Below are 26967 nucleotides of genomic sequence, written 5' to 3' on the forward strand. Positions count from 1 at the left end.
TGATGCTAAGTGAAATGAACTCCATGTTATGGAAACGATTGTTATATCACAGTTGTAACTACTTTCAACGTGCCATGTGTAACTGAAGCTTCTATTATTGATGATCTTCTTGTATCACCTTCCTGTGGTTGTACCTACACTATCTCTGTATCTTATCTGAGTATACTGGAAACCGTGTATACTGGTATTAGAACTAGGAAATTGAAAGGGAATACCAAAATCAGGAGACAGAGGGTAAAAAAAGACAAACAACTACAAAAGCAATACTTGCAAAACTGTTTGGTGTAAATGAACTGAACAACTCATGGGGGGGGAAGAGGGAGGGGCGAGGGGGAATGAGGGACGAGGTAACAAACAGTACAAGAAATGTATCCAATGCCTAATGTATGAAAATGTAACCTCTCTGTAATTCAGTTTGATAACAAAAACTTAAAATAAGGGCTGGGGATATAGCCTAGTGGCAAGAGTGCCTGCCTCGGCTACACGAGGCCCTAGGTTCGATTCCCCAGCACCACATATACAGAAAACGGCCAGAAGCGGCGCTGTGGCTCAAGTGGCAGAGTGCTAGCCTTGAGCGGGAAGAAGCCAGGGACAGTGCTCAGGCCCTGAGTCCAAGGCCCAGGACTGGCCAAAAAAAAAAAAAAAAAAAAAACTTAAAATAAAAAAATGACAACAAAAACATAATTTATAAAAGAAACAAAAGATACATTTAAGTTCAGTGAAGGAAAAACCCTCTGCCCTTGCAAAGATACTGTTGAGAGAGTAACAAAACAAACCACAGCCTAGTAAGAAACATTTGCAAATCATGTGTTTGATAAAGGACTTGTATCAAGAATACAAAAAGAACCATAGGCCTAAATAAGGAGGAAACAACCGACTTAAAAATAGGCAACTGTGCTTGCTTCAGCAGCACACATACTAAAATTTATGACTGATACAAAGATTAGCATGGCATCTGCTCAAGGATGCAATGCAAAGCTGTGAAGGGTTTCATATTTTCAATGAGTATTGTACCTATTGGAATATCAAAAAAATCAAATAAAAATAGGCAACAGTCTTCCCACCCCACTCTATTGAGAACAGGTCCTGGTTTGCACATTCTAGACCAAGTGTTGTATCACTGGCCTGGTCAGGCCTTGAACTTGAACTGAGGTTTTCTGCCTCAGTCTCCTGAGTAGCTGGAATAGGAGGCATGTGCTACTTGGCCAAGCTTTCTCTTTATAAACTATACTTGTTACACAACTGTAGAAATGGACTGTCATTGAAACAGTGTATTGACTGTAGCATTTAGGTTTAAATGGACTTGCTGGAAGTCAACCAAATATTACAAATCCCTTATTTAGCAACCTAGTCTAAACTGGAAGTAAAAGTTTTCAGGTAAATATGCACATAATGCATATCCTATAATGCATATCCTATCATTGTAGAGTTGCCAAGAGATACTACGAAGGGACAGAAATTATTTGTGTGGTGCCAAAAAAATTAAGGAAGATAAAGTTGGGATTTTACTAGAATAAAATTTCACAAACAAGTTTTTCTTTTACAAGCATTCTATTGTGAAGCTGGTGCTTTGGTGATCCTGGGAAAGTATTTGCCCTCTCACCTGCTGTCAGGGACCTCCTAAAAGATTAGCCCCAGTTCTGACAGCAGGAAGTGCAGACTGGAGGTACTTAGGAATATGTTTTTAACACCACCATATCTTCAGTTGCTACATACTTACAGATTCCAATCTCATTTGAAACAGAAGCTAGCTTTATGATATCAACTGACAAAGATAACTAATAAAGACAATCTTTAAATCTGTACCGAAAATGCATTGGGTCTCTCTAGCCTCTCTGAGACATGATATAATGAAAATATCCTAATCTTATATAAATCTAAAATTGAAACATGAAGCCATATGGCAAAATAACTGAAATTATTAATTTTTTATTATTGTATAGTTAAAAATGCAACTAACATCTTCAAAGTAACAAAATGACTATTAGTTCTTAAGAACAGACTGCTAAGAAATTAAGAGGCAAAAGGAATTTCTAGAAATATGAATATGGTTGAGTAATTGATACTATTGTAATAGTGAAAAGTGAAAAAAACAGAGTAAATCTTGGGCAATGCAGAACAATAACTAACCAGATGAAAAATGTAAAAAATATGTAGTCCTTTAATCAGATGGTCCAATATTTTATTTAATGGGAATTCCAGAGAAAAAAAATTGAAGGGAAATAATTTTGAAACTAATTCTAGAAAACTACTCTGACTGAAGAAAGATTCTGAATTCCTAAACTACAAACCTAGCTAGTGCCAAGGAAAATGTGTGGAAAGATATGCTGACATAAGACCTAGATGAACATTCACAACTTCAATGATAATTTTTGTTTATTTGTTTTGTTTTTGTTGCCAGTCCTGGGGTGTGGACTCAGGGCCTGAGCACTGTCCCTGGCTTCTTTTTGCTCAAAGCTAGCACTCTACCACTTGAGCTACAGCGTCACTTCTGGCTTTTTTCTATATATGTGGTGCTGAGGAATCGAACCCAGAGCTTCATGTATACGAGGCGAGCACTTTACCACTAGGCCATATTCCCAGCCCTCAATGATAATTTTTAAGTCTTCAACGCTTATAGAAAATATAAAACAAGAAGATAACAATCAATAGAATGAAACTGGCTTAGATCAGAATTCTTAAGCCTGGGGACAGAGGACAATGTAGTCCAGTGATTTCATAGCTATGAAGATTTTGAAGCCATTACTCAGCTAAATTATTGCTTGTATGAGGGCAATACAGAAATGTCTTTGAGCACACCAGGACTTATAATGTTTACTAACATGCATACTACCGCATATTATTAAAATTCATGAATAATTAGTTATAAGAAAGATGATGACGAGATTTTTTAAAGGGTTATTTCTAAGTAGATCCTAGAAAGAAGGAAAAATAACTATGATAAGCAATCAAAGATGATTACTTTTAACAGTCTCGCACAAATGGCAGGTGCTTAGAGTAATTTGGTATATTAGTTATGAATCCAAGCTCAATACTTCATTCATGTAAATACATGAATGTCATCCTGAAAAACTGGTATTTTTATTTTATTTAACTTTTTAGATCGGCTATACACAAAATATGTCACCTAATAATTGATAAATATTACAAAACAGAAAATAAACGAGAATCCAAGAAATAAGAAGGCTGGGTGTAGTAGCATATTCCTATAATTGTAGCTACCCAGGAAGTAACAATCAGCCCAGGTCTTGAGAACTCATGTCAGCTATAGGGCTAGATAGATAGGATTGAAGTCCTAAGCTTGTCTCAAGTAAAATTATAAGATCCTATCTGAAAAATAACTAGAGGGTTGAAGGCATGGCTCAAGTGGTAGAGCATAAGGCCCTAAAACCCAAATGCTGCCAGAATAAAAAGAAAAAAAATAGAAATAGTATTTAAAGTATTTTCACTTAAAGTGATAATCTCTAGAAGAGAAAAATAATTCAGAAGGTTCCTAAAATGAGTTACTTTGGGGGAGAGGTGGGGTTTCTTTTCTTTTTCATTTAATTTTGTTTTCTACATACAAAAAAATTAGTTCTTCTAAAACAGCTTAAAAGGTACAATAGGTATAGTATTTTATGCACTAGAATAAGGGTCAATGGAGAAAAATGAGATACAACTATAATTTACATTAAGAATTATTATTGTGTGTCAGTGACTCCCATCTGTAATCACAGCTACTCAGGATGCTAAGATCTGTGGATTGAGTTGTTTTTTTTTTCTTATTTATTGTTAGAGTGATGTACAGAGAGGTTACAGTTTCATATGTTAGGCATTGGATACATTTCTTGTACTGTTTGTTACCTCCTCCCTCATTCCCCCTGGATTGAGTTTTGTTTTGTTTTGTTTTTTTGGCCAGTCCTGGGCCTTGGACTCAGGGCCTGAGCACTGTCCCTGGCTTCCTTTTGCTCAAGGCTAGCACTCTGCCACTTGAGCCACTTCTGGCCGTTTTCTGTATATGTGGTGCTGGGGAATCGAACCCAGGGCCTCATGTATATGGGGCAAGCTCTCTTGCCACTAGGCCATACCCCCAGCCCCCTGGATTGAGTTTTAAAATCATCCTAGGTAGAAAAATCTGAGACTCTAATCTCTAACCAGAAAACATTGAAAGGGAGGCATGGCTCAAGGGTAGAGCTCCAGCTGTGAGCGATAAAACTAAGCAAAAGTACAAGCAAAGCTTGTATTTCAAGTCCTGGTATCAGCATTTCAAAAAAATGCAAGTAAAAAATAATCTTCAGATAGGACAGTTGATATTAGAGAATCCTACTCATATAATATAAAACAATCCTGTCTTATGAATGTTCTGTGTATGTGTCTATATGTATGCTTATGTATGAATGTTAGTGTTAGATGTTTTTTAAGTGTTACAACAATTTAATCAAATTATAGAAACCTTTAAAGACACTTTGTTCATGGTGGGAATTGAATTTAGAGCCTCATTTTCCTAGGCAAGCACAGAACTACATGAGCCATACCCAGACATTTTGCTTCAGTTTGTTTTTCAGATAGTCTTAAGCAAACTTTGCTGACCTCTACCTCTTGAGTAGCAAGAACCTTAGATGACTGCTCCTATGATCGACTTGTTTTTGCATGGGAGTCTCCCTAACTTTGTGAAGGTTCAACCCAAACTATCCTCTAGTCTCTGCCTATCAAGTAGCTGGGATTACAACTGTGTGCCACCATACCTGTCTTGTGAATTACGTGTGTGTGTGTGTGTGTGTGTGTGTGTGTGTGTGTGTGTGTGTGTGTGTGTGTGTGTGTGTAGCAATCATGGTGCCTGAACTCTGGGACTGGGCACTGTCCCTGGGCTATTTGTACTTAAGGACAGCACTCTACCACTTGAGCCACAGCTCCCCTTATGGTGGTTAATTGGAGATAAGGAGTCTCACAAACTTTATCTTCTGCCCAAGCTGGCTTTGAACCACAATCCTCAGATCTCAGCCTCCTGAGTAGCTAGGATTCCAAGTATAGGACACTGGTGGCAAGATTTTGAATTTCTTTTTTTTTTTTTTTTTGGCCAGTCCTGGGGCTTGGACTCAGGGCCTGAGCACTGTCCCTGGCTTCTTCTTGCTCAAGGCTAGCACTCTGCCACTTGAGCCACAGCGCCACTTCTGGCCATTTTCTGTATATGTGGTGCTGGGGAATCGAACCCAGGGCCTCATGTATACGAGGCAAGCACTCTTGCCACTAGGCCATATCCCCAGCCCTTGAATTTCATTTTTAATAAACATAATTCATAGTATATAGTTTCATTTCTTTTAGTTCTAACTTAAATTTTTATTGGCCACTGAAAATGTAAGTATGTACTACCTACCTAATATTTTTGGTATTGTTTTCAAGAACATAAGATAAAATTTCAATAATATTTAAAACATGTTAATTACTCCACTCATTATTTTGGTCACATTATTGGAAAGAACTGAAACTGAACAAAAAGAGAGACTTTAATATAAAAAATATCATAAAAGGGGCTGGAGATAAGGCCTTTGGCAAGAGTGCTTGCCTCATATACATGAAGCCCTGGGTTCAATTCCCCAGCACCACATATACAAAAATGACCAGAAGTGGCACTGTGGCTCAAGTGGCAGAGTGCTAGCCTTGGGCAAAAAGAAGTCAGGGACAGTGTTCAGGCCCTGAGTTCAAGCACCAGGACTGGCCAAAAAAAAACAAAAAACATAAATATAAAATTAGTTGGAATTTGGTACTAGACAATTCTAAAAAACTACTAACATTACCAGTCTATTTTTCATTCAGAGGATATTAAAACATATCCAGTAAGAGTCCTCTTCTTAGTAATTTAAGGTTTTTTTCTTACCAGACTATTTTCTTTCCAGGCTTCTGGGAACTTGGGTCTCTGTTTTTCTCTAGATACAAGCACCTGCATATCCTCGAAAGTGGGATGATTTCCAACTTCTGTCTGAAAAGCCATCTGGTATTCTGGTACAGATTCACCTGTGTATGTGTGGAAAAGAATGGCAGAGAATCCATTATAAATGACAGAATATTAAAAGTATTTTTTCTTTTGTGTTCTGGTGCTGGGGCTTAAACTCAGTCTTTTTGCTTAAGGATGGTGTTCTACCACAAATCATGTCTCCAGTGTGGTGTTTCTGTTGGAAGTCAGTCTCGAGGATTTGTCTGCCCAGATTAACTTCAAACTGTAATCCCTAGATCTCTGTTTCCTAATTAGCTAGGATTACAGGCATGATGCTTTGCTCAGAAGTTTTTTTGTTTTGTTTTTTTTGGGGGGAGGGGATCAGTCCTGGGGATTGAACTCAGGGCCTGAGTGCTGTCCGTCAGTTACCCTGGCTCAAGGCTAGCTCTCTACAATTTTGAGCCACAGTGCCGCTTCCAGTTTTCTAATGGCTAATTGGAGATAAGTGTCTCATGGACTTTCCTGCCAAGGCCAGGGTTGAACGACAATCCTCAAATCTCAGCCTCCTGAGTAGCTAGGATAACAGGTGTGAGCCACCAGTGCCCATCTCAGAAGTATTCCTTGTATCAAGCAAGCAAGGAAATTGTGCATACTAAATCCTTTCAGATATATTTGGAAAATTCAGTTGTTGTTTTAATATATAATCTGTAAATATTTTCCTAAGAATAGGATTAATTTTTTTATAAATAAAATGATAGTTTCAATGATGGAAAGGTACTTAATACAATACTTGTGGTATAGAGGATTGAACCTGGGACCTTGCATATGCTTAAGCGTGTTCTCTACCACTAAACTATACATCTAGCCTTGTATATATATTCTAAAATGGTTTCTGCTACTACTACTACATTTAAGAGAAAAATATGTTCTTAAGGCATAAGGTATACTTAAAAATATGTCTGACATCTGATCCAATCCATGAAGATGAAGAGAAAATCCAAGACCTAATACAACAAAACACATCTATAAAAACAAAATGTAAGTGTGTGGGTAAATCATCGCCATGTCTCATTAGATCACTGGCTCTATTACAGTCTAGCCAGGTTGTAGCAAATGCCAAAGAAATTTATATGACCATAGCCATATGGCAAAAAAAATGTTGATTTTTAATTCTTCAACATGCAGTATTTAGATCAAGACTTTAAATCATCATTAACTAAGCACAATCAACTGCTTGCAATGAGAGGCTTCTTAATTTTGCAATAAAAAAATTTAACAATAAAAAATTAAGAGTATTAATAAATAAACTGAGCACAAAAGAAGACCCCTGGGACCAAGAGAAGACCAATGGCCTAATATTGATAGCATTAAATTTATTAATAAACATATTAAGCTATACAGAAGACTCGGACAAAACATACAAAATGAAGAGCCCAATAGAAATCTCATGAAAAAAGCACAGGATAACTAGACGTTTCCTGTCTTCTTATCCCTCTTTCATCCTATTAAAATGACAGGATAAATTAGAAAGAAGAATACCAGGATAGGGATTCGGGCTTTTAGGTTCTAATCTTGGCTTTATCTCTGCCTTTTCTTTTCAGCAAAATGGCAATGCTGCCTTTACTATCTCATGCATGAAGACAATATATACAGAAAATACATTATAAAACATGTCATTTAAGTTCTATTTGAATATTCAGAAAACTTCATGAATTCTTATTTTCCAATATTTTAGATTTACAAAGACTAAGTCCAAAATTTCCCTAATCTATACAGCACAGCCCAAGTTATTAGAATATTGTCCTACCTATAAATACAAGTGATATTTTAAGCATTTAAGCAGATACTTAAGTTTTAATCAATAGCCACCAACATTAAACTTGAGAGACAAAGCTAAAGGAGTTAATGCTAGCTAGTATATTACTTTCTTCCTTGATACCTCAAATTAACCATCAGTGAACTGTAAGATAATTCACTACATTTGCATATATGATCTGTCTCACACAGAAATACTACACACATTCATATCTCAAGTGTCATTCTTTTTTTCCCTTCAAACACTGGTTTAGTAAAATAATTAAAAATGAACAATTTTACTTATTTATTTTTTATAACTAGAAAACTTGAAAAATGAAATTGATGCAGGATCCTGTGTGAATGCAATGACATTAAGAATTATCAAATGAAATTTTACTAAATTTCTATGATTCTAAATCTAGTTCAACTCTTGTATCCTCTTCCTGTGGTTGTACCTGCACTATCACTGTATCTTATCTGAATACATTGGAAACCGGGTATACTGGTATTAGAACTAGGAAAGTGAAAGGAAATACCAAAATTGAGACACAGGATAAAAAGACAAATGACTACAAAAGCAATACTTGCAAAACTGTTTGGTGTAAATCAACTGAACAACTCGTGGGAGGAGAGGGAAAGGGGGATGGGGGAGGGAGGAATGAGGGAGGAGGTAACAAACAGTACAAGAAATATACCCAATGCCTAACGTATGAAACTGTGACCTTTCTGTACATCAGTTTGACAATAAAAATTTAAAAAAAATCTAGTTCAATAGATATTTGGAGCTATCTAAACTTCAGCACTGGGGCACGAAGGATGAATGTTAATGACAAACCCATCATCATGTGAGGTATTTTCCCTGCCTTCCTTCCTTCCCCCTACTTCTTCCTTCCCTCCCCCTCATTCTTCTGTTTTTATTTGTGATCCTTTTCCCACTTCTACCCCATTTCATTTTTAAGTATCCTGTTTACTCTGACTGTCCTTTCTTAATACTTTTTCTTCTTACATTTTCTGTAGTACAATTCTTCTTCTCTATTAGACAGATGCTCTTTTAAGAATTCTGAGAGGTGCCTCCTATTCTGATTCAAGAATAATTCCTCAGCTCTAATTCTTCTTGATCTTTCAACTACATCTGCTCTTATAAAACTTGTCATTGTTGTTTTTTGTGTGTTTGCTTTGGATACAGGGTCTCCAGCTCAGGATCTTAAGCCTTTTGCTAGGAATGTAGGGATGTTCTACTAAATTCTGGTTCCTAACATTTCTAAGTGACCTCCTAGATACTCTAATTTCGAAGTTTTCGCACTACTTTTCCTATCATTTATCTCCCTAATTAATCTATCCAGCAGAGAAAATGTCTCAAAACCATGGTTCAATGACCAATTCTCTTCATTTGTTCTACTAGGGGAGGCAACCCCCCCACAGCTGACAACCAGATAAAAGCTTCTTTGAATTTTGTCTCAGATATGCCTCTTTTTCCTCATTTCTGTGTCAACATTGTAAGTTACCAATATAATTCTGTTTTTATTCTTTTATTATTATAGTGAGATATAAATATGGAATAGCATTTATCTACCTTTGAGTGCACAAATATGTAGCACTCAGTAGATTCATACTGTTGTACAACCATTATTACTATCCATGACTGGAATGTTTATTCCATTATCTGCAAATGAAAACTCTACTTATTAAACAAAAACTCTGTTTCTTTTTCAATTTCAATTTCCTAGTCTTTTCTATTTTAATTCATCTTACATATCTGCTAAAATTCTGTAAACAAGGCTTAATTATAATTCCCTACTCATACAATCAGTATTCTTTCCCCTCTATTCTTATCTCTCGCTAGGGAACGAACCCATATTCTTGTACATGCTAGGCAAGTGCTTTTATCAGTGAGCTATACCGCTACCCATAATGTTGCTGTTTTTATTTTGATTTACTATTGTCTTTGTCGGTTAGGGTGCTGGGTGTTGTCCTTGAGCTCTTTTTGTTCAAGGCTAGTGCTCAACCACAACACTACTTCTGTTTTTCTGGTGGTTAATTGAACATAACAGTATCACAGCTGGGAATATGGCCGAGTGGCAAGAGTGCTTGCCTCATATACATGAAACCCTGGGTTTGATTCCCAGCACCACATATACAGAAAAATGGCCAGAAGTGGCGCTGTGGCTCAAGTGGCAGAGTGCTAGCCTTGAGCAAAAAGGAGCCAGGGACAGTGCTCAGGCCCTGAGTCCAAGGACCCCTCCCCACCCAAAAAAAAAAAAAAAAGAGTATCACAGATTTTCCTACCCAGGCTGGCTTTGAACCACAATCCTCAGATATTAGGCTCCTGACTAGCTAGTATGAAAGGTGTGAGCCACCAGTGCCTGAATGCTCTTTTTATTTATAACATCAAATAATGAACCTTTGAATACGGTAGTTTAAAAAAATGATTACTGTGTAGAAATGCTGATGAAAAAGTAATTTTAATTAGACATTTTCCTAGAACTCAAATGCTGGATTAGAATATCAAGAAAACAAAAACAATAAAAAAACTTGTGACAAAATTTTAATAATGGAGTATTTGTGATACTATGAAGATGTATGTTATCTTTGGAAAAATATTTCAAATGACTACTTTCAACTAACTACAAAATATGCTCTGAAGCATAATTGACCTAAAATATGAATTATCACTAATTACTTTCATTGTTTTAGAATTATAGATTAATTTTTAATTAGTAATATCTTGAAAGCAAAAACAATTAAATCTCCTATTAATCATTTTAAATAGCTGTTTAATCAACTATTCATGCTGCTTCCTTTTTTATTCCTTTAATGGGGCTATTCCTATTAGAGAGAAAAAAAATATATATATCAAACCTTTATATAGATCATTTAGAAAAATGCAGTATATAGATTAGTATTCAGAGTCTTTATATGACCTTGATGTAATCCTAACAAGGGGAGAAAAACTATTAGTCACTTGGCTATTTCCAGTAAGCCTCAAACGAGCAATCATATTAAATAATCACTCTTTCGTGAAAAGGAAAGAGGAAGAGAAGAAGAAATGTAGAGAGGAAACTAGGGAGGGAATGAGGGAGGATGGAAAGATGGAAGACAGGAAAAAAAAAGAGGGAGGAAAGGAGGGCAAAAGAAAAGGGAAATGAAAAAGGAATATACGTTCATAAACAATGAATTGCTTCTAATTCCTTATATCATCAAAATGAGAAAAAAAATTATGTAGGAAGGAAGGAAAGAAGGAAGGAGTAAACTTGTCTCAAATGCTCAGAAAGCACATTAGGAAAATGACTGCTAAAGCAGAGACTCAACAGAAAAGCTACTATGGGCAATTAATTAAATGGTACTCAAATGGAAACCTGAAGTCCTTTTAACCAAGTTTCCCAGTTTCTGAACACTAGATGGCAATGAACTGAAGGTTTAAATAAAAGTAAAAAGATTATGATATGAAAATGTCATGTAAGTAAGAAGGAAGGTATACATTTTATCAGCTCAATATATAAACCAATTTTTTTTGTCAGTCATGGGGCTTGAACTTGGCCTGAGTGCTGTCCCTGAGCTCTTGTGCTCAAGGCTAGTGCTCTACCACTTTGAGCCACAGCACCACTTCCAGTTTTCTGGTGTTAATTGAAGATAAAAGTCTCACACTTTCCTACCAGGGCTGGCTCTGAACTACAATCCTCAGATCTCAGCCTCCTGAATAGTTAGGATTATTTGTGTGAGCCACTAGTGTCCAGTTATACCAACTTTTGATAGCAGTTCTTACCTGGGAAAAGGTCTGTACATCTCATAAATATCTCCCAATAGATTAGCCCAAGTGCATACATGTCTACTTGTTTCAAAGCTGATTCGCAGTCTCTCAGGTTCACAGCTCCTTCTAGCACTTCTGGTGCCATATACCTAATTGTGCCCACCTGATTAAAATGGGAAAGGTATTTTTTAGAAATGGAATACAGCATATTCAGAAGGGTAGACATTAGACCAACAGTCATATGTATACTATGGCCATGTTATTATTACTTCTAAACATGTTACTGAATCTTTAAACAACTTATTTCTTGTTTTGGGTTTTTTTGGTTTTTTTTTTTTTTTGCTAGTCCTGGGGCTTGAACTCAGGGACTGAGCACTGTCCTTGGCTTCCTTTTGCTCAATGCTAGCATTCTACCACTTAAGCCACAGTGCCACTTGCAGTTTTTTCTGTTTATGTGGTGCTGAGGAATCAAACCCAGGGCTTCATGCATGAAAGGGGAGCACTCTACCGCTTACGCCATATTCCCAGCCCCATACTTTTGTAATTCTTGTTTTTTTTGTTTTTTTTGGTTTTTTTTTTTTGGCCAGTCCTGGGCCTTGGACTCAGGGCCTGAGCACTGTCCCTGGCTTCTTCCCGCTCAAGGCTAGCACTCTGCCACTTGAGCCACAGCGCCGCTTCTGGCCGTTTTCTGTATATGTGGTGCTGGGGAATCGAACCTAGGGCCTCGTGTATCCAAGGCAGGCACTCTTGCCACTAGGCTATATCCCCAGCCCTGTAATTCTTAATATCCTATAATTGGCAGTATATAAAGATAAATGTTTCAAAGCATGTCAGTATGATGCTTTTTGTGTTACTCACTTCACTTATGGCTGCATTATCTTCTTCTCCTGGGCGCACCAGTCTATTTCCAGTCAGCCTCATGGACAGCCCAAAGTCACTAATGACACAGGTTCCATCATTTTTTACCAGGACATTTCTGCTGTTTAAATCTCGATGGGAAATTGCAGGTTTATAATGATCTGTTTGGATAATTTAAAATATTGACTAATGCTTAAATAGAACTATTAGTATGAAATGAACATGTACATAAATAACAGAAATTACATAAACATGGAAAACAGTACTAATTTTCTGTTCATTTGTTTGTAATAGTTTTTAATAGATGACAAAACAGCCAATAGTTATAGTTCATGAGTTCAAGGTCAGCCTGGGCTGTAACTTGACCCTATCTCAAATAAACAAGAATTCCTGTCTAGCAAGTTCTTGGCCCTTAGTTTAAACCCTAGGAATGAAACACAAAAACAAAAATAAAACCCCACAAAAAAGTAAAAATTAAATTAAATCACTGTTTTCTAATGCATTTTGTTACATAATTCCTATTACATTTGTAGTTAATGAAGCACTTAAGCTTTTAACAGAAACCAAAAGCAAGTATGTTTCTTATAACTCTTAACACAAACTGTTTTCTCTTCATTTCTGAAGCACATAAAGAAGTGCCACAGTAAGGAATATTTGGTATGAACATCAACACACATACACACACACACACACACACACACACACACACACAGAGCCAGTAGGTATAAAATAGGTACCAATGAAAAGCTACTATGGCTCTAAATTTTTGTATGAATACTACAGTTTTTCTATATCTTAACAGATTAAATGGATAAACAGTACATCCCAGGTCTGCCTTAGGTTTAGTTAAGCCCACCTCAACTTTTTAACCAGAAATAGTTAATAATGAATTGGGAGAACAAGTGCAGGAGATGGGAATCTCGTAGCAAGATATAAAAGCTGGAAAGAACTGAATTTTCTTCTTTTCTTTCTTTCTTTTTTTAAAGATTAGTCATGGGGCTTGAACTCAGGGCCTGCATGCTGTCCCTGAGCTCTTTTGCTCAAGGCTAGTGCTCTACTACTTTGAGTCACTTCCAGTTTTTTGAATGGTTAATTATAGAGTCTCATGAAGACTGTTCTGTCCCGGCTGGCTTCAAACTATGATCCTCAGATCTCAGCCTCCTGAGTAGCCAGGGTTACAGGAGTGAGCCACTGGTGCCTGGCTAAGAACTGGATTTTATTAAAAGACTCCTTAAATGTTTTGGGTTTTTTTTTTTTTGGCGGGGGGAGAGGAGAGGGGAAGGGAGTATGCTAGTCCTGTGTCTTGAACTCAGGGCCTGAGCACTATTTGTGAGCTTTTTTGCCCAAGGCTAGTGCTCTACTACTTGAGCCACAGTTCTATTTCCAGATTTTTGGTGGGTAATTGGAGAGAAGAATCTCACAGACTTTCCTGCCTTGGTCAGCTTCAAACTGTGATCCTCAGATTTCAGCTTCCTGAGTAACGAGGATTATAGGCATGAGCCACTGGCACTTGGCTAGCTTTAAATGTTTTAAAATAGTGTAATTGGGTTCAAGTAGCAAAGAACTTATCTAGCAACAGTAAGTCCCTGAGTTCAAACCTCAGTATTGCCAAAAACAAACATACACAAAAAAATACCCAAAGGGGTAACTAGGTTTTTCATTAGTTAAATGTTTGAGAGTAAGAGCTCTATTTAAATAAAAATGTTAGCCAATGTTTGCCTTGAAACTTTGCTGAATCATGCAATCCTTAAAAGGGGAATAAGGATGGTATTTTAAATTCTATGCTAAGCCAGATTTTAAAAGGACCTACAATATTTAAGAGTAAGGGAATAGAGTCCAGTGGCTAATGTGCTGATGCACTAAGTGCATTAAGTTGCTGATATAGGCAATAACAGGTCAATTCTGTACTCAGGAAAAGCAAGATGTCAAGATAAATGAGCTGATAAATTATTCAGGAGAAATTATTTATATATGAAGCATCAGCTAGAAAAAATGATCCATTCTTCCATTCTATTATATAACAGAACAAAGATCTAAGAAACTGATACATTAAAATCCTCTTCTCTAAAGAGGTCAGGGAGACTGAAAAGACAATGTCAAGGCTACAGGATTACAAAAAAAATGTGGTAAGGGATAAAAGCTTCAGAAAGCACAGGAACAGGATTATCACAGCCAGGCCAATTCAAGATGCTTGTGATGTGAGTGCAAACTGAAACAAAGTAAGAAAGCAAATGTTTTTTTAAAAGGGATGCTTTGACCAGCTAGCAAAACTGTGCATGAAAGCTGAGGAAGACCATGGTAGTGACAAGAAATACAACATAGTTCTGAGAAAACAGTGGCAAAGACTGACTCCCTACCATGCATTCTCTTTCCTACTTAGTAACAAAGCCCCAAACTATCTGAGGCACCAATATATTCAGCAACATATTGAAAACAAACAAAAATTATATTCCTAGTTTCTTTTGCAGGTAAATGTGGACTACTCCTGGGAAATAAAACATATGCATAAAAAAGGAACTTTCTGGGGAGAAGGGGACACCCCTCCCTTTTTTTTGCCAGTCTTGGGGCTTGAACTCAGGGCCTGAATACTGTCCCTGGCTTCTTTTTGCTCAGGCTAGCACTCTACCACTTGAGCCACAGAACTACTTCAGGCCTTTTCTGTATGTGGTGCTGAGGAATCAAACCCAGGGCTTCATGTATGCTAGGCAAGCACTCTACCACTAGGCCACATTCCCAGCCCCTCCCTTTAATTTGTTGCATAAAACAGAGCATGATGGACAATAAAGTACCCCTGAAAATGAAAGACACACATAAATGATGGTGGAGCTTTGGGCCTCTCTTCCTTCTTTTCTTCCTCCCTCCCTCTTCTCTTTAGACCCATTCAAGTTTCCTTGCCTTTCCTTCCTTTTTTTTTCTTTTTTATTTTCTCACTTCTCCCTTGTACTGGGGATTGATCTTAGGGCCTCATGTATGCTAGACAAGTGCTCTACCACTAAGTCACACTCCAAGCACTCTCTTTTGATTCTTATAAGAGAAAGAAAAAATTTTCTTGTTTCATGCCTGGGGTTTGAACCCAAGGGCCTCAAGCTTGTAATTTTCTTGCTTGGCTGGAGCTCTAACACTTAAGCTACATTTCTAGTGTAGCTTCTTACTGGTTATTTTAGAGGTGGACTCACATAGACTTTCATGCCTGGACTGGCTATGAAGAGTGATCCTCTGGGTCTCTGTACTGAGTAGCTAGGATTACAGGTGGGAGTCACTAATATCCAGCTTAGAAAAAATATCCTAATGAAGTCACTATGATTGCCATCCTCTCCTCTAAAGATCTGGCCAAATCTAATTCTAGATAACAAAAGCAAAAAGTATGTATGTATGTATGTATGTATGTATGTATTATGTGTGTATGTGTGTACATATGTGTGTATGTGTGTATGTATATATGTATGTATATATGTGTATATATGTGTATATGTGTATATATACACATATGTATATATATTATGTATTTAGGTTTTATATAAAGCCAACCTATAGAATAAAGATAAATGTGATGTTAAAACAAATAATTACACATTATAGTTTATAAAATACATAGATGCAAGGAAAATACAGCCTAGTTAAGGCATTTTTAACCTAATGTCCATAAGTAGACTTCAAAGAGTCTACAGACCCCCTACAAATTTCTTTTTTACTTTTTATCGGTAGAAAACAAAGCCCAGCGGCTGGGGATATAGCCTAGTGGCAAGAGTACTCGCCTCATATACATGAGGCCCTGGGTTCAATTCCCCAGCACCACATATACAGAAAAAAAAAAAAACGGCCAAAAGTGGCACTGTGGCTCAAGTGGCAGAGTGCTAGCCTTGAGCAAAAAGAAGCCAGGGACAGTGCTCAGGCCCTGAGTCCAAGCCCCAGGACTGGCCAAAAAAAAAAGAAAAAAAGAAAAAGAAAACAAAGCCCAGGGCCTTGTACATGCTACCACTGAGCTATTCCCCCTAGCACTAAGGAACATTTTCAAAATAAATATAGCTGTATGTGTCTTTTTGGAGAGAAAGTGTTCAAGAGCTTTAATCATTCTTTTTCTTTTTCTTTTCTTTTTTTGGCTGGTCCTGAGGCTTGAACTCAGGACTTAGATGCTGTCCCTTCTTTGTGCTCATGGCTAGTGTTCTACCACTTGAGTCACAGAGTCACTTCTGGCTTTTTCTGAGTAGTTTATTGGAGATAAAAGTCTCACAGACTTTCCTGCCTAGGCTGGCTTTGAACTATTATCCTCAGATCTCAGCTTCCTGAACAGCTAGGATTACAGGTATGAGCCATTGGTACCCAGCTTTTAATCAAAGTCTTAATGGGATTCATACACAAGAGGGGCATTCATCTACTCACTATCTTACCTCCTCGTGGCAATTCTGTGTGAAGATAAGCCAGTCCTCGAGTCACAGAATGAGCCAGTCGGCAAGAGCTTACCCAGTCACTTGTATGCAGGCTCAAGTACTTGCACAGAGATCCCTATACAGTGGGAAAAAAAATGTATATTAAAAAAGGAAAATTAATTTATTTTAACATGAAGCAGTAAGTTAGTAATATTATAAGTAATCTGCATAGGCTAGAATTCCATGAATATCTAATGAATAAAATTTCTTTTTCCCCAGTCATGGGGCTTGAACTCAGGCTGGGCATTGTTCCTGAGCTCTTTTGCTCAAGGCTAGTTAGTGCTCTACCACTCGAACCATAGCACCACTTCCATGAAATCAGTATTAAGTAAAGTTAGTAAAGCATTTCTGTGTGAAGAGAGAAAGAAACAATTTAAACCATCAATTTTTATGTTTCCATATTAAAGACAATGAATGGCTAGTTCCAATATTAAAGATTATAAGTGCTTATTTCCTTTGAAATGCTTATTTGATCTATCAAATTAACTTGGAAAATAACTTACCAGTACAAACAAATTATATTATATATTATATGGCTTACAAGGGTAAACAAAAGGCAAATTGTAAGAATATATCACCAGCCCTCTTTACACATTCATAGATTCAACCAACACAGACTTAAAAAAATACTCAAGAGCTAGGGATAGGGCTGAGTGGTATCATTCTTACCTATCATGCACAGATTCTATGCCCAACACACCCCAAGAATTCTTTTTAAAAATTGTATTTAGTGCCTCGTATACATGAAGCCCTAGGTTCCATTCCTCTGTACCACATATATAGAAAAGGCCAGAACTGGTGCTGTGGCTCAAGTTGGCACAGTGCTAGCCTTGAGCAAGAAGGTGTCAGGGACAGTGCTCAGGCCCTGAGTCTCAAGCCCCAGGACTGTCAAAAAAAAAAAAAATGTATTTAACACGCACCCTTTTTTTTACTCTTATCATTGGCCCCTAAACAATATAGTAAAACAACTATTAACACAGTATTTACAATATAAATCAAGGGCTAAATTCATGGGCTATATATAATACTGCTGGCTATTTTTAAGGGACCAAACATTTGCAGATTTTGATATCATCATAGGAGCAAAAGGATAGTCCTAGAGCGAGTTGTCTAAGGATATTAGATGACTGCACCTATCTGTGCTATTCAAAGTTCTATTTAAAAAACTTTTACTGGCCTCTAGTGAGATAAAGAGTTTATATCAGGATGAATGTCAATCAAAGTAATGCTTCCTTCGTTGAGGAAAAATAAAAAAGAATAAAAGGAGAGTGAGAGAGAGCTGAATAATCACTATAGTTTTTTTTTATATATATATAGGGTCTACTATGTAGCTCAGGCTGATTGTGAACGTGCTCCATACTCTTATTTCCACTCCCCAGTGCTGGGACTATGGATAAGCAGCTAAGTGTTATGTCTGATTCAAATTCTGGCATAAGATCATAATCTCACTGCAGACCATTAATAACTAGCATGAAAACCACCAATGCATTATGTTACAGAGGTCTTCCTCAAAATCTGATTGACAGTTACTATAAATAAGAATTTATTTTTATGAAGAACTTACATTGGGATAATACTCCATCACAAGCAAATATTCCATACGTCCATCTGCAGTGACTCTCTCATCTCCAACTATAAAGCGAGCAATGTTGTCATGTTCCATCAAAGGCACTCTGTAAATGTTTTTTTCATTTATAAAATTCTGACGGTTTGCAAAAGAAAATACTTTTACAGCAACTGGACGCTCATCCAAGGAACCTTTATATACTGCTCCATATCGACCCCGTCCAATCAGCTGTTTTTTAAAAAAAGGCAAGGTATTAATTCATATTGGAAGTGAACACTCAAAACTTACTATAGTATAAATCAATATGGTAATGCCACAGCTTTCTATTAGTTATAGTTTATACCATTATCAAGAAACTGGTGAGTTGGGGATGTAGGCTAAGTGGTAGAGCATTTGCCAAGCACACATAAGGCATTGGATTCAATCTCAAGCACCCCAAGTGGGGGGGAAAAAAGAAAGAAACTACTAAAGTCTCTATGAGACATAACTAAGGACACTGATACCTACTCTAGCTTTTGCAAAGGTACCCAGTATAAGCAATGGATAAAATTAAAAACAAAAGAAATCTAAAAGTCTTGGAGAATAAACAAAAGCAGACAGATTCTAAGAGTCATGATAGGTGAAAAGAACTATCTATTTCCATGAATTTTTAGTTTGAAGGAGGGCTGAAATCATATGTATGCAATGAAACTAAAACAGTGAGAGGAAACTCATCTTTTTGGCCCTAGGAAACAGAGGATACAATCTAAAGCAACTATAGCTGTTGCAAAGTGAGAGGAAAAGCCTAAAAGCAGAAAGCCACTAGGGGATACAAATAAATGCATGAGACAGACACTAGGTAGAGATAAAAATATACTGCAATTCAAGCTACTGCATAAAAGACATGTTTATAGTGTATGTCAAGTTAATTGCTTATTAAACAACAAAGGGCTGGGAATATGGCCTAGTGGCAAGAGTGCTTGCATCGTATACATGAAGCCCTGGGTTTGATTCCCCAGCAACACATATATAGAAAACGGCCAGAAGTGGCACTGTGGCTCAAGTGGCAGAGTGCTAGCCTTGAGCAAAAAGAAGCCAGGGACAGTGCTCAGACCCTGAGTCCAAGGCCCAGGCCAAAAAAGAAAACAAAAAACAAAACAAACAACAAAAAATTAGCACATGGTGGAATAAGGTAACACTGGGGTTTTCACAATATAAAAATCACAACATCTAAGATACAATAAAAAAATTACTCAGTCCTCAACAAACCAGAAAAATATTACCCATTCTCTTAATCTTTGACCTCTGGGGAATTTTTTTTTTTTTACTAAAACTGGTTTTGGATTTACTATTATTTATTTAAGAATATTTTTTTGCATTTTTTTTTTTGGCAAGTCCAGGAGCTTGAACTCAGGGCCTGGGTTGCTGTCCCTGAGCTTTATTGCTCAAGGTAAGCACTCTAACACTTGAGCTCTACTTCCAGCTATTTTGGTAATTTATTAGAGAGAGATAAGATTCTCATGGACTTCCCTGCCTGGGCTTGCTTCAAACTGCAATCCTCAGATCTCAGCCTCCTGAGTGGCTAGGATTACAGGCAAGAGCCAATGGCACCTAGCTTATGCCATTATTTCTAGCTTATATCATCATTTAAAACAGAGTACCATTCTAAAAGGTATATCAAAACATAATAAAAACAAGTCCTGCATAAAATTCCATGTTTGTATTGCTGTTTCTTTCATCAAGTACTTTGGACATGTTCATTTATTTGTTTTGTTTTTGTTGCCAGTCCTGGGGTGTGGACTCAGGGCCTGAGCACTGTCCTGGCTTCTTTTTGCTCAAGGCTAGCTAGCACTCTACCTCTTGAGCCACAGCACCACTTCCGGCTTTTTTCTATATATGTGGTGCTGAGGAATCGAACCCAGGGCTTCATGTATATGAAGTGAGCACTTTACCACTAGGCCATATTCCCAGCCCCACTTTGGACATCTTTACTTCTCTTGCAAATTTTCAGGCAGCCTTTTTTTTATAAATACACACACACATATATATGTATACATTTTATATAGTCATATGTATTTACATATAATACACACATGCCATTTATCAATATTATATGCAACATATACATATATTATTTTATTTTATTTATTTTGGTACTGCTCCTGGGGCTTGATTCAGGGCCTGGGCACTATCCCTGAGTTTTTCTGCTTAAGGATGGCACTTTACCACTTGAGCCACAACTTCACTTTCAGTTAGAGGTAAATTGGAGGTAAGAGTTTAACAGACTTTCCTGCCCAGTTTGGCTTCAAATCACAATCTTCAGATCTCAGCCTCCTGAGTAGTTAGGATTACAAGTGTGAGCCAACCAGCACTTGACCCTCTTTTGTCTATTTTTATTAACTGTTTCTTTCATATTGCCTTACACCAGGTGTTTATTAATTTTTTCTATTTTTAAATTTGGTCTTTTAACTTTGTTTATATGTTTTTCTTCCAAAACAAAAGGTTTTAAAAATGATTTAGTCAAATCATTCATATAGAATAATTCCTGATTTGGGGTCATACTTATCAAGTCATTCCTAATAAAGATCATTAAAAACACAGGATTAATAAGACTTCTAAAATAGTGTCTGAGATTATCACCAAATTAAACCTGGTAATAGTTAGGAAACTCGGTGATAAGTAGCCCAGAGTCTGAGAACAGCCTTACCTCCAACAGTTTCAAATTATCTAGGTCAAGAGAGGGCTCCGATGCTGCTGCCTCCATCATGTTCATACTGTGCAGACCTTGTTTGCGGTCTCCTATACAACAAGACAAAGCCATGACTACATGCAGCTTTCCTAAAGCAAAAACCTTTACCACACTTTAAAATACCATAGTTAAAAAGAAGAGAATCAGAAGGGAACCAAAGTATTTACTAAACTAGAAATCATACATTAATTAAGATAAGTGCTTCTACCACAGTTAGTTTAAAACCCTAAGAGATACTGCATACATTTCAAGATTATATTAAAATTGCTTAACGGAATTAATGGGTGCTTATTCCCTAAATGCCCATCAAACCTAAAGTTTAATTAGAGCTGATTAGACATTTGATGAGGACTTATTGTTGTTACTTTTTTCAGATGTAAAAATAGCATAATGGTTATGTATTTTAAGTCCTTATATTGCCAAAATAATACTGGGCTATTTATGGATCTTTATCCATAATTTGATACAAAATATCTGAGTGGCATGAAAAGAGACATTGAGTGGGAATGCAGAAAAATAATATTACCCATGTGTATTAACAGTTGGAGCTGGGTCACGGGGATTTTGTGTAAGTTTGTAGCTTTCTGTAAAAATTAGGGTAAACAGTTTGGTAAAAATGATGGGACGCAAGTGGTGGTGTTTTGTTTTATTTTACCTGTTAACATTCGATATCCGAAGCATAAGGCAACTACCAGGACAGCTAATACAGAGACTGACGCCAAGGCAATGATTATTGTCTCATCTCGGTTAAATGAATGAGGTGGACCTAAAAGAAATAAGTTTAAATTTAAAAAAAAATTAAAAAAGAAACAAGCTTAAAAACACTGTTATCTTTCTGCTTTTCAAAAGCATTTTGTTAAATACAGGCAGAGTGTCTTTTAGAAAGGCTCTATTCAAATCAATAAAGTTTGTGCAGTAATATTTTTGAGAAAAAATGTGGCATTTCAAAATTAGGTATTTTAATCGCATAGATTACCTTAAATAGACCTCAAACACTGAAACACTTGTCAAGTATGCTCCTAATTACTGAACTATCAACTATATCATGGAATAGCATGGACAGCATAGTTTTTAGAATCACATTTAGTTCTAAATTCTGGCTCTGAACCACTTGTTGAGTCGACTTCAGCAAATTACTTGACTTTCATTCCCCAATATTCTTGTTTGAAAATGGGACTCTGTACCTCACAAGTCAGTTGTGAGACATAGACAGGAATTCCAGTGCTTAGTGCAATGTAAAGCATACAGTAGCTATGTAGTTGACATTCATCAATACTGATGTCAATATTAATGAAAAAAACCATAGCTTTGCAGACAATTATATAACATAACCATGGGAAAATGTCTTCCTGTATGACCCTAAATTTACTCATTTACATATCTAAATTACAGGGCTATCGTGAACATTTTGTGTTCCATTCTATGGGTCAGATTTGTTGTTGGTTTTGTTTTGTTTTATCTCAGGGTTTCGTTACATAGCCCACCACGCTGACCTCCAACTTAATAATCCTCCTGCTTCAGTTTTCTCCAGTGTTGAAACTACTGGCATGCAACTAACAAGTCTAGCTTCAGTGATATCTTATCAGAGAAGGTACCTTTTAGGATAGCTATCTAAAAACTACAACATATTCAGAAGACAGCAGGTTAAGATACAATAACTCTAAATTGTGATAAGAAAGAATTCAAAGTATTTGATGTAGAAAAAGAGAAAACTTGGGGAAGATACAGCTTTCTCCATGGAGAAAAAAGGAATTGGTAGCTAGAGGAAGTAACTAGTTTCAATAGTATACATTGAACAGAACAGTTTTTAGCACGTATCATTTTTTTTTTCTTTTTTTTGCCAGTCCTGAGCTTGGGACTCAGGGCCTGAGCACTGTCCCTGGCTTCTTTTTTGTCAAGACTAGCACTCTACCACTTGAGCCAGAGCGCCACTTCAGCTTTTTCTGTTTATGTGGAGCTGAGGAATCGAACCCAGGGCTTCATGCATGCAAGACAAGCACTCTACTGTTAAGCCATATTCCCAGCCCCTTTAGCACACATCTTATAACACTTAAGGTCTACAAATAGAATTGTCTAAAACTGAATGGGTTACCCTGTGAAATAATCATTTATAATTTTACTAGAGATATTCATGAAAGGTTCGGTAATACTGACCAGATGCTGAGCTTGATTACTGCTAATATCTTTATTTAATTATTTTTATACTCAATCAAAATCACATATACTTTTTTTTAAAGATTTCTTATTTTGAACATTGTAATTACATGTTTTATTTAACTAGGACTTTTTATGTACAAGTTAAGACGTCTCTACCGCAGAGAGTTTCCCCAGAAACTCAATGAATTCTTCAATGAATTCTGGTCTAATTAAGCTGGGAATATAGCTTAGTTGTGAAGTGTTTGCATAGCATGTTAGGCTATGGGTTTGGTCCTCAACACCACCAAAAAAGAAAAAAGAAAAAAGAAAGAAAGAAAATACAAAACAAGACAAAATTCATTTTACTACAATGAATACTAGCATGGCTACCATTTAAAGCAAGAAGAGAATTAGAAGTGTTGGCAAAGCCAGGAACTCCACTGGTAGCCTATAATGCTAGCTACTCAGGAGGCTAAAGTCTTAAGACTGTGGTTTGAAGCCAGCCAAGACAAGAAAGTCTGTGAGACTCTTACCACTACTAATTATACTACCAGAAAAGCCAGAAGTGTGGCTCATGGTAGAAGACTATCCTTGAGCAAAAATGCTCAAGGACAGCTCCATAGCTCCATGAGTTCAAGCCCCAGAACTGGTGTGTGCGTGTATACATGCACACAAACAATATGTTGGCAAGGTTGTAGAGAAACTAGAACTTTCATACATTGTTGGGGAAAATATAAAGTGATACAGCTACAGTAGAAAACAATTTGGGGATGGGTCTTCAAAAACATAATCAGAAATTCCATAAGACCTAGAAATTCTACTCCTAGTCATAGACCCAAAAGAACTGTAAAGTGTTCAAACTATTTGCACCAACATTCATAGCATCACTATGCATAATAGTTAAAAGTAGAAACAACACAAATAGCAATGCAATGATGAATATTAAAGAAAGATGTGGTATTTCCACAAAAGGGTTTTGTATTCTATGATTCTATTTATATGAAGTATTCAGAACAGGCAAATCCTAGGAGACAAAATGTAGATTAGTAGTTGCTAGGGACGGGGAAAGTGGGAAATGGTAGTGGATTGTTTATTAGATGCAAGGTTTCCCTTGTGGAGTGACAAAAATATTTTGGAACTACCTAGAGATAACGGTTGCTCAACACTGTGTATGTACTGAATGGAACGTTTTATCATGGCTAATTCTGTTATATGACTTTTACCTCAAAAAGAAACTCATTTCAGAATTTGCTAAACCCAAAAGAAATTTTATTTTCAATACACACAATTAAATAATTTATGGGTCTTTAATAAAAGACACAAAAATATTTTATGTGCTTACTGATCATGTTTTCTTATCATCAAAACTGACAGTCAAATCCGGTATTCTCCTTTTATCCGTGGGGAGTACATTACAAGATGCCTAGTGGATACCTGAAACCTCTAATGGCATCAAATGCTATACAGTTGCTTCTCCTTATTTGTGAGTTCCACATCTGTAGATTTAATCAGCTACAGGCTGAAAATATTTGAAAAAAATCCAGAAAGCTCCAAAAAGCAAAATTCAATTTTCCATGCACACCGACCGCTATGATGAATTCACGTGAAATGTTGAAATTATAAGACACACCCTCATGTAGCCTCCTGCATTTCACAGCCATTTCATCTTCCTTTCTTCAGTTTGTTTCTGTTTACTTTGAGTTTTATTTGTGTATTACATATTTAGACCTCTTGTAATTGTGTCTGTACTGAACTTACAGGGACTTTTTTCTTGCCATCATTCCTTAAATAAAATGGTATAACATTTATACAGCATTTACATTGTATTGGGTAATAAGCAATGGATAACTTAAAGTATATGGGAGGGCATGAGAAGTTTATATGAAAATATCATGCATTTTCACAGTATGCATTTTTCTTTTCCTTCCTTCCTTTCTTTCTTTTTTTGGAGTGGGGGGGCTTGAACTTAAGATCTAGGCTCTGTCCATGAGCCTCTCTGCTCAAGGCTAGTTAGTGCTCTACCATTAGAGTGACAGCACCACTTCTAGCCTTTTCTGTTTACATTGTCCTGAGGAATCAAACCCAGGGCTTCATGCATACTAGGCAAGCACTCTACCACTAAGCCACATTCCCAGCCAGTATATACTTTCAAGTATATATAAGGACATTCATGTGGCTGGGAAATCAAGTGCACATAACAAATTTTTGTTTTTTTAGCTATAGAACTTTCTCCACTGGAATTTGTTGCATTTGTTTATCACACAACAAATTCTTTTCTTTGTGTGTTTGTGTATGTGTGTGTGTTTGTGTGCCCATCCTGAGCTTTTGTGCTCAAAGCTAGCACTTTACCACTTGAGCCACACCTTGACTTCTAACTTTTTGCTGGTTTATTAGAGTCTCACTGACTTTCCTTGCCCAAACTGGCTTCAAACTACAATGCTCAGATTACCTCCCAGCTAGCTAGGATTCTAGTTGTGAGCCACTGGTGCCCGACTCACATAATTTATTTTAAAGGCTGAGTACAGGCTGGCATTACAAAGAATTTTTGTTTTGTTGCTTGAACTTTTGGCTTCATATCTAAAATTCATAGCAAATTCAGTCTTGAAGTCAAACATTTTAGCAAAAAGGTTCAGCAGTTCAACTTCATAACAACTACAAATAAGCCTATTAAAAATTCCTGAATAATAGCAATAGTTACACTTTAAAAAGTTTTTTTTATCTACAACAAATAAGTGGTATTTGCACCATTTTTATCACATAGCAGACTCCATCCATTCACTTATTATAATTTCCTTAACTGTCCTACATGTAAGTACATATTCTTAATGTTTTTTTTCTGCTTTCCTTACAAGTTTTCTATTAAAATGAATTAAACTGGCTGGGAATATGGCTCAGTGGTGGAATGCCTGCCTAACATGCATGAAGCCCTAGCTTTGATTCCTCAGTACCACATATGCAGAAAAAGCCAGAAGTGGCACTGTGGCTCACGTAGTAGAGTGCCAGCCTTGAGCAAAAGAAGCTCAGGGACAATGACCAGGCCCTTAGTTCAAGCCTCAGGACTGGTACAAAAATAAAGAAAGAAAGAATTAAACTGAGCAAAAAATAAGGTTGCTATATTAAGTGACTTATGGTCTTTCTTAATTTCTAAATTCTCTGAATTGACTAGTGGGTTTTTTTTTTAAGACTCAACATCCTTTGCTAATTATATTCTCAAATTTATAAAAGAGAGTACGACATAACTTTTACATTAAATTCTTTAACTCATAACAGAGAAGATGAAAAAGAACACTAAAAATGTTTTAAATATATTTTTAAACATGTTGCATACCATAAAAATGATTAAACATTTCAAATTAGAAACTTTCCAAGTTATGTCACATAATCTCAGTTTGAGATCCCTGAAAAACTGCCAGGAAAAATACTTTAATTTGTGTATTCACATGTGTGTGCAATAAAAGATGCCTTTAACTTGAAAAATCCTAGGTTTTGTTTCTTTTTATGACACACACATACACACACACACACGTTATACCTGAACTGTCTTGTTCCCATAGCTCTCATAAACCTTCTTTTCCATCCCCATTAGATTCCTCAGTTAAATACTTAGCCAAACATAAACACTGTTATGTGTGCCTGTATGCAATAGCTGGGCTTGTACAAGCAAGCACTTCCTGAATGCAGAACAGACAGGGAACTGCTGTCTGCCTCATTGGAGCCTGGGATGTTTCTGTTTACAAATCCTGGAGCCAGGCAGGGACCACTACTGGAGGCATGCTGTCTGCTTCCTTACTACAC

The 26967-nt window shown here is 36.7% G+C and overlaps 1 protein-coding gene and 1 non-coding gene across 3 annotated transcripts in view; one reads left to right on the plus strand and one right to left on the minus strand.

Moving 5' to 3' along the window:
* The window catches only part of Bmpr2 (bone morphogenetic protein receptor type 2), a 120924-nt gene that overhangs the window by 8064 nt on the left and 85893 nt on the right, over positions 1-26967 (minus strand). For both annotated transcript variants that reach the window (XM_048344945.1, XM_048344944.1), the window contains exons 4-10: positions 21692-21802; positions 20995-21086; positions 18306-18536; positions 16703-16817; positions 12315-12475; positions 11472-11619; positions 5855-5991 (exon numbers count right to left, since the gene is read on the minus strand). In XM_048344945.1, the coding sequence (XP_048200902.1) occupies positions 5855-5991; positions 11472-11619; positions 12315-12475; positions 16703-16817; positions 18306-18536; positions 20995-21086; positions 21692-21802 (995 nt within the window). The remainder of the gene's footprint in view (positions 1-5854; positions 5992-11471; positions 11620-12314; positions 12476-16702; positions 16818-18305; positions 18537-20994; positions 21087-21691; positions 21803-26967) is intronic.
* On the plus strand, positions 895-1000 carry LOC125350920. The gene has a single exon (XR_007210831.1). It is a non-coding gene; the product is annotated as a U6 spliceosomal RNA (small nuclear RNA).

This window comes from Perognathus longimembris, chromosome 4 (assembly GCF_023159225.1).
Source record: "Perognathus longimembris pacificus isolate PPM17 chromosome 4, ASM2315922v1, whole genome shotgun sequence".
In the NCBI taxonomy this organism is placed as follows: domain Eukaryota; kingdom Metazoa; phylum Chordata; class Mammalia; order Rodentia; family Heteromyidae; genus Perognathus; species Perognathus longimembris.